General features: G+C 23.7%; 8 protein-coding genes across 8 annotated transcripts; 6 read left to right on the top strand and 2 right to left on the bottom strand.

Moving 5' to 3' along the window:
* Window positions 1-509: 509 nt before the first annotated feature.
* DICPUDRAFT_57022 (uncharacterized protein) lies at window positions 510-1,697 on the top strand. The gene is made up of 2 exons (XM_003290831.1): window positions 510-1,083; window positions 1,163-1,697. The coding sequence occupies exons 1-2, from the start codon at window positions 766-768 to the stop codon at window positions 1,490-1,492; spliced, it is 648 nt and encodes a 215-aa protein (XP_003290879.1). The 5' UTR covers window positions 510-765; the 3' UTR covers window positions 1,493-1,697.
* Window positions 1,698-1,789: 92 nt separating this feature from the next.
* On the bottom strand, window positions 1,790-2,439 carry DICPUDRAFT_95243 (uncharacterized protein; the record flags this gene model as incomplete). The annotated part of the gene is made up of 1 exon (XM_003290845.1): window positions 1,790-2,439. One exon carries the CDS (start codon window positions 2,437-2,439, stop codon window positions 1,858-1,860), a length of 582 nt encoding a protein of 193 aa, XP_003290893.1. The 3' UTR covers window positions 1,790-1,857.
* A 512-nt stretch (window positions 2,440-2,951) lies between these two features.
* Window positions 2,952-5,335, top strand: DICPUDRAFT_49513 (uncharacterized protein). Its single transcript, XM_003290832.1, has 2 exons — window positions 2,952-3,532; window positions 3,610-5,335. The coding sequence occupies exons 1-2, from the start codon at window positions 3,267-3,269 to the stop codon at window positions 5,219-5,221; spliced, it is 1,878 nt and encodes a 625-aa protein (XP_003290880.1). The 5' UTR covers window positions 2,952-3,266; the 3' UTR covers window positions 5,222-5,335.
* A 109-nt stretch (window positions 5,336-5,444) lies between these two features.
* DICPUDRAFT_155426 (uncharacterized protein) lies at window positions 5,445-6,143 on the bottom strand (the record flags this gene model as incomplete). Its single annotated transcript, XM_003290846.1, has 1 exon — window positions 5,445-6,143. One exon carries the CDS (start codon window positions 6,141-6,143, stop codon window positions 5,445-5,447), a length of 699 nt encoding a protein of 232 aa, XP_003290894.1.
* A 738-nt stretch (window positions 6,144-6,881) lies between these two features.
* Window positions 6,882-8,519, top strand: DICPUDRAFT_89145 (uncharacterized protein; the record flags this gene model as incomplete). The annotated part of the gene is made up of 4 exons (XM_003290833.1): window positions 6,882-6,959; window positions 7,037-7,304; window positions 7,393-7,933; window positions 8,000-8,519. The coding sequence occupies 4 exons, from the start codon at window positions 6,882-6,884 to the stop codon at window positions 8,517-8,519; spliced, it is 1,407 nt and encodes a 468-aa protein (XP_003290881.1).
* A 258-nt stretch (window positions 8,520-8,777) lies between these two features.
* DICPUDRAFT_155428 (uncharacterized protein) lies at window positions 8,778-9,050 on the top strand (the record flags this gene model as incomplete). The annotated part of the gene is made up of 1 exon (XM_003290834.1): window positions 8,778-9,050. One exon carries the CDS (start codon window positions 8,778-8,780, stop codon window positions 9,048-9,050), a length of 273 nt encoding a protein of 90 aa, XP_003290882.1.
* Window positions 9,051-9,727: 677 nt separating this feature from the next.
* Window positions 9,728-14,413, top strand: DICPUDRAFT_81598 (uncharacterized protein; the record flags this gene model as incomplete). The annotated part of the gene is made up of 2 exons (XM_003290835.1): window positions 9,728-9,885; window positions 9,961-14,413. The coding sequence occupies 2 exons, from the start codon at window positions 9,728-9,730 to the stop codon at window positions 14,411-14,413; spliced, it is 4,611 nt and encodes a 1,536-aa protein (XP_003290883.1).
* A 274-nt stretch (window positions 14,414-14,687) lies between these two features.
* Window positions 14,688-15,459, top strand: DICPUDRAFT_155430 (uncharacterized protein; the record flags this gene model as incomplete). Its single annotated transcript, XM_003290836.1, has 2 exons — window positions 14,688-14,691; window positions 15,113-15,459. The coding sequence occupies 2 exons, from the start codon at window positions 14,688-14,690 to the stop codon at window positions 15,457-15,459; spliced, it is 351 nt and encodes a 116-aa protein (XP_003290884.1).
* Between the last annotated feature and the right edge of the window lie 956 nt (window positions 15,460-16,415).

Raw genomic sequence — 16,415 nt, forward strand, 5'->3', positions numbered from 1 at the left:
AATATAAAAAAATTTTATTTTTTTTTTTATATTACTTTTTTTTATTATCATCAAAGAAATAATATTATTTATAGGTCTGATTTTTGTATATCACAATTAATATATATATATACAATAATTTTAGTTTGTGTATCTATACTATAACCAAAAAGAAATATAATTAATATAATAAAAAGGTAATAAATTAATTATTTATTTATTTATTGTGTAGAAGGGTGTTAAATTTTTAAAAATTGTGTGTGGGTGTGTTTGCGTGGTTAAAATAACTTAGTATGAAAGAAAAAAAAAAAAAAAATATATTTTTTTTTTTATCTTAATTTATTTTTTATAACTGTGTGTTTGTATATATAGGTTTTATTTTTTTATTTTTTTTTTTTTATTATTTTAAAATTATTTTTTTTATTATTTATAGTGTGGTTTAAATAATGCACTTTGTGAAACATTAAATTTTTTTTTTTTTTGTTTATATCATAGTAATCTTTAATCTTTATTTTTATAAACTATTATTGCATAAATTTTATTTATTTGTTTACAAAATAATAATAAATAAATAAATAAACAAATAAATAAATAAATAGATAAATAATATTTACAAAATATAATACATGTTTAATTAAATAACTAAAATTATAAATATATATGTATTAATTAAGAGTTCTTTTTTTTTAAATAGACTTTAAATAGATAATAATAATAAATAATAATAACTATAAATAGAAATAACTATATAAATAGAAATAACAATATCAGAAATTTAAATAATAAATGAATATAAATAATAGATACGATAATGAAGATAATGTTATTAGACAGCATCAATTCCACCAGGTTGATAACAATTTTAAAATAAAAGGATACTCTGGAACAACATTTTTATACTCAAATTGGACTTTTTCATTTTTATTAGTGGTTCAATTAGTTGCCTTTGGTTTCTTCACACAGGGACTACTTATATTTTTCACATATGACACAGTTTACGATTGGAGAATACCCGTTTTATGGGGTGGTGCTGTATTTTCAACTTTAACTTGTATTTTTATATCAATGTCATCATTTGCAAATAATTTTAGGTTCATTAAAATTGTAAATATCAATATAATATTTATAAGTTTATACCGATAGGTTTGTTATTAACCTCTCATTTCTTTTTATTTGCATATAGGGTTTTTTATCTATTATAGCTTCATTAATATTTACATTATTAGAAATTACTTTATTAGTTATAACAAAGAAAAGTATCATTCAAGATTTAAAATATTGTTCAGAACCAGAGATTTTAGTTTCATCATGCATACCATTATTTGGTCAAATATTTTGTGGGGAATATATCAAAATTCAATGTCAATATACAACATATGGTTTCAAAAAAATATTATTAAGCCAAGCCTCTATTGCACTAGTTGACGCATTTTTAATAATCTTCGCTATATTAAAATTATTTAGAGAAGAAAAAAGAAAGAAAAATAACTATCAATTATTACCAACTGAATAAAAAGTAATAATAATAATAATAATAATAATAAATAATAACTCTTTTTCTCAAATTTATTTATTCAAATTAAACATTATTATTAAATATATTTTTTTTAGAAAATTATAAATTATAATTTAAAAAAAAAAAAAAAACAATAATAAAAAGAAACTTAATAAAATAATATTTTAAAAAATTAATTAGTTTTAAAATCTAATTTAATTACAAAAAAAAAAATATAGTTTCTCCCAAGCTATTCTTTTCATTTTTTACCCAATTTTCGAAAAAAAAAAAAAAAAAAAAAAAATTATTTGTTTTAAAATTAATTATAACTTTATTTAAAGATTATTTTTTTTTTTTTTTCAAAGTGGTTTTTGGAAATATTATTATTTGGTGGTTAAGAAAATGTGTGAGTGTCTGAAAAGTTTACAGTATAATAATGAAACAGCACCTAAACTGATGAGGGTTTTAACCCAATTACATTTACCCCATTTGTTTAAAAGTTGACGAGTGGAATCATCAAATGTATCAATTGTATTTGAATTTAATTGTTTACAAATTGGTTCCATACATAATTTTGAAATTGGAACTATTGAAGCCATTAAAAGACCGCTGGCTAACCATGTTGTACCTTTACAGTGGCAGCAATGACGAACTGAATCACTTATGGCGTTTGAAGTAGTGGCAGTAGCATGGCAGATTGCATTAGCAATTGAACCAAATGTTAAGAGAGATGAAGCACTGGCTAGAGCAACCAAACCGCATTGAAGTTTTTTGGCACCTTGTATTGAGTTTTTCCATTGTTTTAATGCAAACTCATTAGGTAAAAGCATACGAGATGGATGTTCACACATTGAGATATATAATGATGATCCTGCATATAGACTGGTGGTGACCAATGCAATTCCTTTTAAAATTGGTACACAATCTCTTAAACCGCAAATACTATTACCATGGTTAGTAGCCATCTATATTTGTTATAAAAAAAATAAAAGAAAAAAAATTAATATAATTATTATTATAATTTCTATAAATTATAATTATTAAGATTTACTTTTTTTTTTTATTATATATATTATTTATGAGAATATGAAGAAATAATTAATTTGAAATAATGTTAAATTTGAAAATTAAATAAAATAAAAAAATAAAAAATTAATTTGAACATACATATAAATATTCAAACACTCAAACACACAAAAAAAAAAAAAAATAATTAAAAAAAAACAAAAAAAATTAATTAAAATAAAAAATTAATAAATAGTAAAAAAACACAAGTAAATTATAATAATAAACTATTATTTATTTCAAAAAATTATTTTTATTATTATTTGTATAATTAAGGTTAAAAATTAATTTAATTTAATTTTTAATTCAAAAGTAAGTTAATTATATTAATGATTGCAATCAAAGATACGCTTTATTAGTAAATACCAATTCTTTATAAGATTGTATTACTTTTTTTTATATTAGATTGACTTTTATTAATAATTTTTTTTTTATTTCGAAATTTAATGTGCCTTTACTGGTATTATTAAAAGAAAATATCGCTCTATAATAAATTTATACATATTTGATCGGATATGACGATATTGGTATTGGAAAAAAAATTACAAAAAATAAAAAAAATAATTTAATTATTTTTTATTTTTTTTTTTTATTTTTTTTTTTTAATTATTTTTTTTAAATTTCTGTTTCTTTTTAATAACACAACAAAAAAAAATATTTTTTTTATAATAAATAAGTTTTTTATAATAATTATAAATAATTTTAATATTATTATAAAAAAAATAAAATGGATAATATTACAAAATCATTTAAACAAACAGGTTTCACCAACAGAGAATATTTTCAACAACAATCACCATTGCTTGGTAATCAATTTCTTGAAGATACCGAGTTGTTAAAGGCATTAAAAAGAGTTTTACCTCTCGAAGTTTTAAACGAAATTAAACCAGATTTAACCCAATTTGGTGATAGAGTAGTCAATGATATTTTAGAACTTGGTAGAGCCTCTGAAAACAATCCACCAAAATTACTTCAATTAGATGCTTGGGGAAGGTAAATAAATAATTAATTTTAAATAAATATCTTTTCACATCAAATTACTAAATTTTTTTTTTTTTTTGATTTTATAGACGTATTGATAAAATTGTTGTAGATGAATCATGGAATAAATTAAAAGATATAGGATGCAAAGAAGGTTTAGTATCGATTGGTTATGAAAGAAAATATAAAGAGTTTTCAAGAATCTATCAATACATTAAAATTTATTTATTTGCATGTTCAAGTGCCGTATTTGATTGTCCATTATCAATGACTGATGGTGGCGCCAGATTATTAGAACTCCATGGTACCGACTCTATGAAGAAAGATGAATTACAACATTTTATTACAAGAGATCCAAGCCAATTTTGGACTAGTGGTCAATGGATGACTGAAAAAACTGGAGGATCAGATGTTAGCGGCTCAGAAACTATTGCACAAGAATTAACCAATCCATCTGAATACCCAAAACTATTATCAACTCCCCCAACACACAAAGTTAGTGGTTATAAATATTTTACATCAGCCACAACATCAGACTCGTCAATGATTTTAGCTAGAGATGTCGACAAAGATGGCAATGGAGGTGTTAGTGGATCAAGAGGCTTATCTGTCTATCTCATTAAATTAAGAACACCAAATGGTGAACTCGATAGAATTAGAGTACACAAACTCAAGAATAAATTTGGTACCAAAGCTGTACCAACAGCCGAACTCGAACTTATGGGTACTCCAGCCGTTAGAATTGGTCCAAAAGGAAGAGGTGTTCCAGTTATTGCATCTATTTTAAACATTACTAGAATTCATAATGTAATCCATTCTGTCTCTACAATGCGTAGATGTATTGCCATTGGCAGAGACTTTGCTCATCGTAGAACTGTTTTCGGCAAACTCCTTAAAGATAACCTTCTTTATCTTTCAACACTAGCTGAAATGGAATTGGAATTTAGAGCTGGTTTACATTTCCTTTTGGATGTTAGTTTACTCTTAGGTAAATCCGAATGTTGTGCCACCCCAGAAACTGACTCACTCTTAAGAATTCTCACACCACTCTCTAAGCTCTACACTGCCAAGCAAAGTATTTGGGTATCATCAGAGGGTATCGAACTTTTAGGTGGTACTGGTTATATGGAGGATTCTGATATGCCACGTCTTTTCAGAGATACACAAGTTACATCCATTTGGGAAGGTACTACCAATGTTTTATCAATGGATGTATGGAGATCACTTAAAAACACCAAAACCATCGAATGCTTCTTTAAATCAATTCAAGATCGTGTATCAAATACCTCTGGTGTTAACCAAAACCTATTACCACTCTTTAACAAGGCTACCAAATCCATCAATGACTCAATTGCTGTTATTCGTTCAGTTATCGACAAAGTTATGAATGGTGATATGGAATATGCCGAATCAAATGCTCGTCGTTTTGCCTATTTATTATCTCAAACTTATATGGCATCTTTATTATTTGAACATGCCAAATGGTCAAATGATCCATTAGATATCGAAGTTTGCAATAGATGGTGTTATGTTAAATTAGAGGGTGGAAAAGAAAAGAATCAAGATATCTCATTTGTAAATACCGACGAAAAATGGAGAGAAATTGACATTAAATTAGCTTTAGATTTAGATGAAAATGGTAATCCAAGAGGCACAGGTGATAGATGTAATGTAACAAATAAATTAAGATCAAGATATTAAAAATTTAGAAATAAAAAAAAAAATTTTAAATAAAAAAAAATAAAATAAAATATAGAAATAAAATAACTATATAATAATAAACTTTATAAATACAACGATATTATATCGTTTTCTAAAAGAAAAAAAAATAAATTTAGGTGAATCAAAAAAAAAATTTTCTTTTTGATCGAAATCTATTTTCTCTTTTTTTTTATTTATTTATTTATTTGTTTGTTTGTTTAATTTAAATCTTTCTTCTGAAGAGTAAATTTTTAGTAACTTCCCAACCAACAAAGTAAACGGCTTGTAACCATGGGATAATATCTAAAGTGACAAAAATTGATGAGCATAAAAAGTATGGTAAAGCTAATGGGATAATACCACGACCATATTCTAACATGTAACTTTCACGTTCGCAACAATAACCTTTAGCAACCATCATTGGAAGATAAGAGTATTGACCAGCTGGGAAATTAATTGGTTTGAAGTAACCTGGGAAGAATTGTTTAGTTTCACCTTGAATCATGAAATCGTAGACATCCATTAAATAACGACCACTGTGACCTTGACTGTATAATGGGGTACCATAAAAGATTAAATATTCACTTAATGAAGCATGTAAAACACACATTTGACCCATAGCACCACCACCATTAAATAATAACCAATTACGTTTAGCAGCAATGAATTGTGGGTAATGTTTGATTAATTCTTTGTGAATAACTTCGAAAGCTTGATCAATTGGTAATCCAACACCTTTTTTAGTACATTCGTGTAAAACTTTGGTATCTAATTTAATGCATCTCATTAATCTGATTTTAATTAAAATGAAAATGGTAAAAACTAAACCAAAAATGGCTGTACCGATAATAACTGGATTTCTTTCAACAACAACTTGATTATATAAATCGTTTAAATTATTAATTGATTTTAAACTTTCCATTATTTGTTATATGATTATTGTATATAATTATATTATATTCAAAATAATAAATTTAAAAAAAAAAAAAAAAAAAAAAATTCAAATTTATTCGTAAAAAAAAAAAAAAAAAATCAAAAAAAAAACAATTTATAATTTTGATTTTTTTTTTTTTTTTTTCAAATATCTTGTTTATTATAATTTCACCAAATGATAGCGAAAATTGCAACTGGATGAGCAATCAATACCATTTTTGGATTACCTAATCAAAAATGATGAATTTCATATTTTTTTTTTTTAAAAAAAATTCAACCCTTTTATAATTATTTTAAAAATAAATTTATAAATATTGTGTGGTATTTTTTTTTTCTTTTATATAATTTTATTATAAATAATAATAATTAAAAAAATGAGAATTTTTAATCATGTTATTTATATTTTATATTTTTTTTTGGAGGAATAAACAAACAAATAAAATTATATTTATATTCACAGAATGTTCTAAAAACTAAAACAAAACTTTTTTTTTTTTTTTTTTTTAATTTGTTAAAAAATAAAAAAATAAAAAAAAAAATTATAAAAAAAAAAAAAAAAATTATAAAAAAAAAAAAAACAAAAATTTTAAATTTTTTCTCATATCGTGCTTCAACAAATTTAATATAAAATTATATATACATTTTACACCCAAACACACACACATAATTTAGCAACACATATAACTTTTTTTTTGTTTACTTTTATAAATAATAATAATAATAAATAATGGATCCTGATACAGTAGCAAATTTTTTATCAATTACAGGATGCGAGGATGAAGGTTTAGCACTTCAAATATTAGAGGTGAGTTTATACATATAAATGTAAACCAATATTCAATTTTTCTTTTTATTAATACCATGTTTTTTTTTTTTCAATAGCAAAATAATTGGAATATAGAAAATAGTGTAAATTTCTTTTTTTCAATGAATGATGGTGGGGCATCAGGGTCATCATCTTCTACAAATAAATCATCATCAGAATCAATACCAAGTGGCTATCAGGATTATATGGAAGATGACGTAAGGGCACCAATTCCACAAATGATGGATAGACTTGTTGATCATATTCCACAACAAACTAGAAGATATCAAAAACCAGGTAATGTTTTTGAAGCATTTAGAGATTTCGAAAAAGAAAGAAATTTAAGTAAGTATTTTTATAATTAATTTTTTATTTTATTTTAATTTTAAAAAATGTATTAATTATTTTTTTATTTTTTTATTTTTTTTAATAGATCAAAATAAATTAACTGATAAACAAAAAACACTTGCAGAGTTATTTAAACCACCATTAGATATTTTATCATTTGGTACATTTGATGAAATTAAAAAGTTTGCAGAAGAAAAAGAACTTTTCTTATTAGTTAATATTCAAGATGTTTCAGAGTTTGATTGTCAAAAATTAAATAGGGATACATGGTCAAATAAAGATTTAAAACAATTGATTAAAGATAGTATGATCTTTTGGCAGGTTAATAAGCAATCTGGTGAAGGTATTTATTTTACACAAGTTTATCCAGTTACACAATATCCATACATTGCAATAATTGATCCAAGAACTGGCCAAAAATTAGCAGATATTCATGGTTTCATTGATGCAGAAGAGATGATCGAATATCTACACCAATTTTTCGTTTCAAATTCATGGACTGGTAAAGTTGAACCAATGGTCACCAAAAGTAAGAAAAAGAAACATAACACAGAGGAGGAAGAGTTAGAAATGGCAATTCAATTGTCACTGCAACATGAAAAACCACCATCACCACCAACACCAATGTCACCAGAAGAAATTGAAAAGGCAGAAAAAGAAAAGAAGATTCAAGAAGAATTGGAAAAAGAAAGAAAAAGACAAAGGGAAAGACTTGAAAAAGAGAAACAAGAAAAGTTAAAGAGAGACATGCAAAATAGTGATAACCAAAATGATCAAGAAGATGACCAGGAGGATGACCAAGAATATGACCAGGAAGAAGATGAGGATGATTATTTCGAAGATGATATCGATAACTATGATGACAATTACTATTATGGTGGTGGTCTCGCAGCCAGTAACAATGGAGAGAAACAATTTAAAGAAGAAATAAAAGAAAAGGTTCACCAAACACAAGAGATTAATAGTAAGGTTGGTACCGAGGGTGATGTTTCAATTCAAATTAGATGCCCTGGTGAAATATTAAAAGGAAGCTTCCATTCAACTGATAAAATTCAAAGTGTTTATTATTTTGTCAAAGTTAAAACTGGTATTCAAGATTTTAAGCTTGTAACTTCTTTCCCAAGAGTTGAGCTATCTGGTGATTTAATGTTTAAAACTTTAAAAGAAATGGATTTAGTACCAAGAGCTGTAATTAATTTACAAACAAATTAAATAAAACAAAAACAACAATAATAATAATAATAATAATAATTAAAGTAGAGGTTAAGATTGTAGGATAATTTGGTAGTTAAATAAAATTATAATTATTTATTTATTTATTTATACACTTATTGATTTATTTATGGGTTTTATTTTTTTTTTATCTATATTTATAAATAATTTAAAATAGCGTTAATTATTGAATATTGATTATAGTTACCATTAGATATATATGAATCACTTAAATTATATGTTTATTATTATAATAAAATGACATTTTTAATTAGTTTTTTAAAGGGGTCAATAGTATTCGGTTTGACTCTTGAACATCATCCTATAGATAGTGATGATGAATTTAATTACAATTATAAGTGTTATCAGGATCCATATTCACCAGTAAATGAAACAAAAGAAGAAAGTAATCAAGCCGATGAACAAAAAGAAGAAAAAAACCAACAACAAGAAGAAAATCATCAAGCTGATGAAAACAATCAAGAAAATAACCACTCCCTTTTAAATCAAGAAAATAACTACCCCTTTTAAATCAAGATCAAATGGATCAATATGCATCATCTGAAGATAATGATGATGAAAATCAAAATCAAAATTTACATCTTTCTTTATTATAAATTTAGACCATAAAAAAGATAAAGTTTTTTTTTTAGATTCTTATCACAAGAAATATTTTTTATTAAAATGGAAATTCGATAAACATTTTTTTCTAAAAAATTAAATTTATTCGATATGTCTAAAGGTTTTTTAAATAGATTTGTTTTTTTGAAAAAAATTTATAAAATAATTTTATTCTTTTTTTTTAACAGTAGTAATATTAGTGATAGGTAAGTTCAATAAAATAAATAATAGATTAATTAAAAATATATTTATTGATGATGTTTTTTTTTTTTAACTTTTTATTTTAGATGATAAATTTTAAAAATATTGTAAATCGGTTAAGTTTGCGCAGGAATTTTGTTACGGCAAAATAAAAAAAATCCCCAATATTACTTTTTTTTATATTTTTTTTGGAAATTAAAGATTTTTTCAAAAAAACAAAGAAAATGAGATTTTGGATACACCGCGCCAATACTTTTTTTTTTCTTTAATCAAAATTTTTTTTTTTTTTTTTTTTTAAATTTTTAAAATTTTTTTGTAAATCATCTATACACTCATTTATTATTAGCGACATACAGGGTCGTATTTAGAATAATAATTGGGTTATTATGACAAATCAAGATAATATAAAACTATTTCATAATCAGATCAATAGATTATCACCATTATTTATTAAATGTGAACCCAAAGATGAAAATATAAGGAATATCGAAAACTATAATATAGTGTTACAAGTTATAGAATGCTTTATATCAACTAAAAAATAGTATGTATAGGTTTGTTTCCTATTTATATATCTATTTATCGAATATTATATTTATTTTATTTTTTTTAAAAATAGCATTCAGGTAGGGGATTTAAATGTTATAACTGTAACCGATTCAAAATATTTATATAAACTTTATAGTGAAAAAAGTATGGAGGAAGGTTTAATAATCAAAATAGTTTCAGTTAGTAGAATCAATAACCTGCCAATAATTGTAGATTTTAAAATTTTAACAAAAAATAGAAATAGTTCAAAAAAACTTGATTTTTTATTTAATAAACAATTATTAACAACTCATCCAAACTTAGATATAAATAGTTTTTATATTAATGACATTGATAATAGTGATAATGAAAATAACAATACTAAGAATAGCAATAGTATTAATGATAACAATAATAGTATTAATAATAATAAAAACGATAATAGTAATAAAAGTATTGGAGGCAATACTAAATCATTAAAAAGAAAAAGTAGTGGTACTATTGACCAAAATAGCAATAGTAATAATAGTAGTAATAAAAGAAAATTTGGTGAAAAAAGTAATACAAATCAAGATATCGACAACATTGGCAAGGATAATAAGATTGGAATAAATAGTGATAATATTGGTATTATTAACAGTGGTAGTAGAAGAAATAATGGTGTTAATGTAATTTTAAGTAAAGAAGATAAAGAGTTTATAATTTTATTAAATGAAATTAATAATAATACTAATCACCTTAATAATAGTAATAATAATAACAATAATAATATTAATAATACTGATAATAATACTGAAAATATCAAAGAATATAACTTTTCAAAATTTTTATTTAAAGAGTATAAAAAATTAAATAGATTATTATTAGAATCACCAGTTACAACAACAACAACAATAATAAAAACTAAAACAATAATAACGAAACCCGGTGAAGAAACCAAAATAGAAAAAAAATCAAATATAGTAACAACCCAAACAATTGATATTGATTCAAATTTAAAATTTTTAAATTATTTCAAATATATTGAAAAACAAGAAATATATCAGTTCATAGAGTCTATTAATAGTTTGCCAAGTTTACATTTAAGCCAATACGAGCAATTTTTATTTATATATTTATTTTCATATTTAAACTTTATTCAACAATTTAATAATAAAAACAATAACAAAAATAATAGTTTAAACGTTAGACACATTTTTATACTGGTTCTTAGTTTATTGGGTACAGAAAACGAAACAAATAATTTTGGTGACGGTATTTTGTATACTGAAAAAATAATGTATTTTTATAATATAATAAACTCAATAGATAGTATTGATCCCATTAATATAGTTAATGATAGTATAAATAATGGTAGCAATAGTAATACTACTAATAATAATATGGATAATAATAGTTGTAAAAAATGCTCAAATAATAAAATAAATAAATATTGTAGTAAATTAATATCAAATATTAGAGATAGACTAAATCATTCAATAGTTTCAATACGTAATAATATAGTTTCAGAACAGCTGTTACAATTTAAATATTGCTATATAGACCCAAAGCTATCATATTCATTATCAATACCCTATACATTTACTCAAGATACCAAAGAAGAAGAATTATATTTAAAAAATCAAGAATACCCATATACCGAGTATTACGAAGATGCAATAATCGGTGAACTTTCAGATTTCAGGGGGTACAATTATTATGATCAATATAATTTATTTAATATTAAAAATCAAGAATCGTATCGACAAGTAAAGAACAATATTGTCAAAGTCTATGATCAGGAGGTTTTTGATCCAGCCAATCAAGAAATAGAATTATACTGCAATAAAGAAATATTTAAATCAAATCAATATGACAGCACCGAAGATATATTATATGATGTATATGTAAATAAGACCAATATAGATAGAGAAAATGAAATGGATGAAAAAGTAAAGAATAGCGTTTTTGAAGTTGGCTTGGAGGAATATGTAGGTGATTTACTCGATGACGATACAAATCACGACGAACCTGAGCTTGTAATTAGAGAGGAGTGGGTAGAAGATCTCATTAAAATACCAGTTCCAAACTATAAAATTCAAACCACTATAAGGCCGCACCTATTCTACGAGCCCCCATCAAATGGAAACTATTCAATCAATCCATCACTATCAATATTTAAAAAATGTTTTGCAATTTACACTCATAGAATATTTGATTCGGATTTCGATTGGGAATATAACGGTGTCAAGGTAGTGGTATCAGGTACTGCTGTTACCTCGTGTATTGATAACTTACCCGTGGAAATTAAAAGAGCGTACATATGGCTAATCGATATCAATAGATTACTAAAAAAGTCAAGTTTACCAAGCATTGCAGTTTTAAAGATTATGACTCTTGTTGAAGATGGCTCCTTATTTAATCAACTTGTTTATTCAAGATATCACAGTCCAATATCTCATTATTATAATAATCATAACATCGAGCTTTCATTAATTCAAGAATTACCAAATAGCGATGGCAACACCGAACAAAACTTTATAAGTATTGATAAAATGAATAAGGTCCTTAACAACGAAAACCAATCGATTATATCCGATAGAGTAAATCAAATACTGACCCAATTAACAAATAGAATGGGCATTAAAAAAGAAGATAAAGAATACTACTATATACATACAGAAGACTCGATCATAGTCTACTATAGACATCCATATCACTCAATTAGAATCAAACTACAGGTGTGCGGATCACTCGAACAAATGCTTTTAAAGAATTGTTTGGACCAACTAGATTGTTTAGCACCAATATACGACGGCTCAAATGTTTATATGTCAAAAAACTCAATTCATTCGTTTAACTCTAGATATAATTTGGTTTCGAGCTTTAATTTTCAAAAAGAAGTTAATAAAATGGATAGCTGTCATGTCGGTTTTAAAACAATTCGTTGGGATTTTGATCCAAATAATATATCATATAATAACCATTACTATTACAGAGCTGGTTTTGGTCAACCAACAGATCCACTGTTTTGCTTGGGATATTATCAAATTTCAGATGGTCAGGGTCACGATTGTCCTCCTTGTACAATGACCAACTTTAGAAGAAATAGATTAAAAAAGATTTATAAATTTAGACCTCTTTTTAATTGGCCTCAATCAAAAATGTTAATTAGAAAATGGCATGCATCGCCTCTAATCAGTTGCTCTAGAAGTATCGATAAAATTTTAAAAACTCCAGCTTTTTCATCAGCAAATTACAAATGTTTTGAAGTTTATGGATTTTATATAAGACACCATTGTTTCATATGTAATGCTCCAATACAATTTAAAGGTCATCACACATTTTGTTGCAAATCATGTTTGCACAATCAAGATGAATATTTAAAGATTAAATTTAACAAATCCCATGCAGTAGTTATTATTAAAGGTTATGGCGATGGCAATATGTATGATGAAGAGGATGAGGATAATGATGAAGATGATGGTGATAATGATTGCAAAGAAGATAAACAAGAATGTGAAAATATAGAACAAGACAAACAGTTTTTAAAAAAAGAAAATGATGAAGAAGAGGAAGAAGAAGAGGAAGAAGAGGAAGAAGAAGAAGAAGAAGAAGAAGAAGAGGAAGAAGAAGAAAATGGGTCTCAATATAAAAATTATAATTATGAATTATATGGGTATCAAATTTCATTGGATTTATTGGCTTTAGGTTTTAATGTAACAGTTATATCCACATCAAACCAATCTCAAGATGAAGTCGAATCATTATATAGAAGAAAAGTATTTGATCAAATAGATATCGATGAAAATGATATTTCAAGATTAACAGTTGTGTCATGTTATAGAAACAATATTAAAAAAATCAATTCGATTATTCAATCAACTATTAAAAAAATACCAGAGATTGATATTTTAATAAATTCAGTTTATCAAGGTAGAGATGGTGATGATACTGATCAAGATAATAATAACTCTATAATTAGCCAACAACTATTTACAAATCTATCACTTCAAAAAATGAAAGAAAATAAAACCGATTTTTGGAGTTCAAACAATTCAATTTTCACTGGAAATATTGAAAGTATACAAAAAATTATTACAAGATCCCATAACAGTGATATTAGTAATAATAGCGAAAATTATAATAGCAATAACAATAACAATAATAACAGCGTTAATACAAGTGGTGGTAATAGTCGAGTCAATATTAGAAATAAATTTACAGGATCATCCATTTCATATAATGTCAATGGTATAAATAAAAGATATCACAAATTAACTATCTATGGAAAAGAAAATTCAAAACAAGAACTATCAATTCCAAACTATAGGTGCTATGAAGACCAAACATTGGACGATTGCCCAAATAAAGAGAATGAAGAAATGTGTGATTTAAATAGTGAAGATCAACAAGAAGACGATAAAGACTATGAAGAAATAACTTCCATAAAAACATTCAAAAGAGAGGGTAATATTATTTATGTTAAAGATAATTCAATTTCTTTAGAAGTTGCAACAACTAAAACAGTTAATGAAATTTTCAATTATTTTTTAATAAAATAAATATTTTTAGTATCACTAAATTTTAAATATTTATTTATTTGTTATAGATAAGTAAATAAAAAATAAAATAATAAATTTTATTTATTGGTTCATATTAATAAATAAATTATTTTTATCATTGTTTAATCATTGTTAAAATATAATTTTATTTATAAAAAAAAAATAGAGTTGGTTTTATTATAAAAAATATCCCATATTATATATAAATATTTATGCGTTATGAGCTTCTGTTATTATGTTCCCTTTTTTTATATACAAAAAAATAAAAAACTAAATGGGTTGGTAGTATGATGATTGCCCTTAAATAATAAAAATTAGTGAAATAATAAAAAAACAATTTTATTTTTAAAAATTATACTATTTAATAAAAATTGAAGGTGTTTATTTATTTTACCTTTTTTTTTATTTATGTATTTTATGGGTGTTTTATTATTTTTTTATTTTTTATTTTTATTTTTTTATTTTTTTTATTTTTTTTATTTTTTTTTTTTATTTATGTGTGTTTATTAATATAGCTTTTTAAAATAATGGTAAATAAATAATTTTTTATATATAAATAACTCTTTGTTACTAATACATTTAACAAAATTTTAATTTCATTACAAAAGGATTTAATAACTTTAGATGGTATAAAATAAATTTTAAAATAATATATTTAGTTATTTTTTACTTACTTTTAGGGAAAATTTTAATAAACAGAAACAGCTGCAAATCAATATTATAGGCAATATAAAGAGAAATGTTTTTCTTATATAGTTTATAAAATAAATAAAAAGGAGAAAAAGATCTTTGTCGAATATGAATTACCAAATGATGCAAATTTTGACCAACTGTGCTCTACTTTACCAAATAGTAGTTGTCGATATATTACCCATTTTAATGGAAATACTATATTTTTAATTATATGGACACCAGAATCAACAATCAAAGAAAAAATGTTATATTTAAGCTCAACTTCACCATTCATAATAACTCATCCTGCCACAACTCTGAGAACTACCACATTTTCAGAACTAAGAATGCAATGTGAAAATATGGAAATATAAATAAATATTAAGGTGTTTATACAGTCTTAAGTACTTAATGGAAATTTAAAAAAAAAAATTTTATTTTATTTTATTTTATTTTATTTTATTTTATTTTATTTTATTTTATTTTATTTTATTTTATTTTATTTTATTTTATTTTATTTTATTTTTTTAAATCAAAAACATATTAAAAATATATAAACTAAGATTTGATTATTGTTATAATATTTACAAATGTATGATTTTTTTAAAAAGTAAATATATTTTAATTCAAATGCCATAAAATAATAAAAATTTTTTACCGCTATGCTCTCATTGCCCATCCTTTTAATTAATCAGTTAATAAATGCTTTCGTGTGATCATCCTCACCTTATGTGTTACATTAAGTATCAGTATTTATTTGTGTTTTTATTTTCTTTGGTATGTGTTTTAAAAAGTGTTCCCATATAAATTTCCTTTTTCCGAAACACTGTTTAAAACAGTGTTCCCACATAAATTATTACATAACACTGTTCCCTATATATTATTAAAGAACACTGTTTTTTTTTTGAAACATTATTTATTTAAAACACTGAGCTAAGAATCCAGATCTTACACCACTAAAAAAACATTTTTTTTTTTTTAAATTTAAACATTGTTTTTTTTTAATTTTAAACATTGTTTTTTTTTAAATTTGAATAGGGTGTTTCTTGATTTTGGATCTTTAATATTGAGTATATTATTGAATAAGTTGATATAGCTATAACCTGTAAGTTGAAGATAATTACTCTTTAGCATAGTGGTTATTGTACTGGTCTCCAATGTGGGAAAAAAAATTTAAAAATTGTTTTTTTTAAATTGAACATTATCTAATTTTTTTAAATTTAAACATTTTTTTTAAAATTTAAACATTGTTTTTTTAAAATTTAAACATTGTTTTTTTAAAATTTAAAACCAATGTTTTTTTTTTTTTTTTTTTTTTTTTTTTTTTTTA

This window comes from Dictyostelium purpureum, assembly GCF_000190715.1.
Source record: "Dictyostelium purpureum unplaced genomic scaffold DICPUscaffold_246, whole genome shotgun sequence".
Classification (NCBI taxonomy): Eukaryota; Evosea; class Eumycetozoa; order Dictyosteliales; family Dictyosteliaceae; genus Dictyostelium; species Dictyostelium purpureum.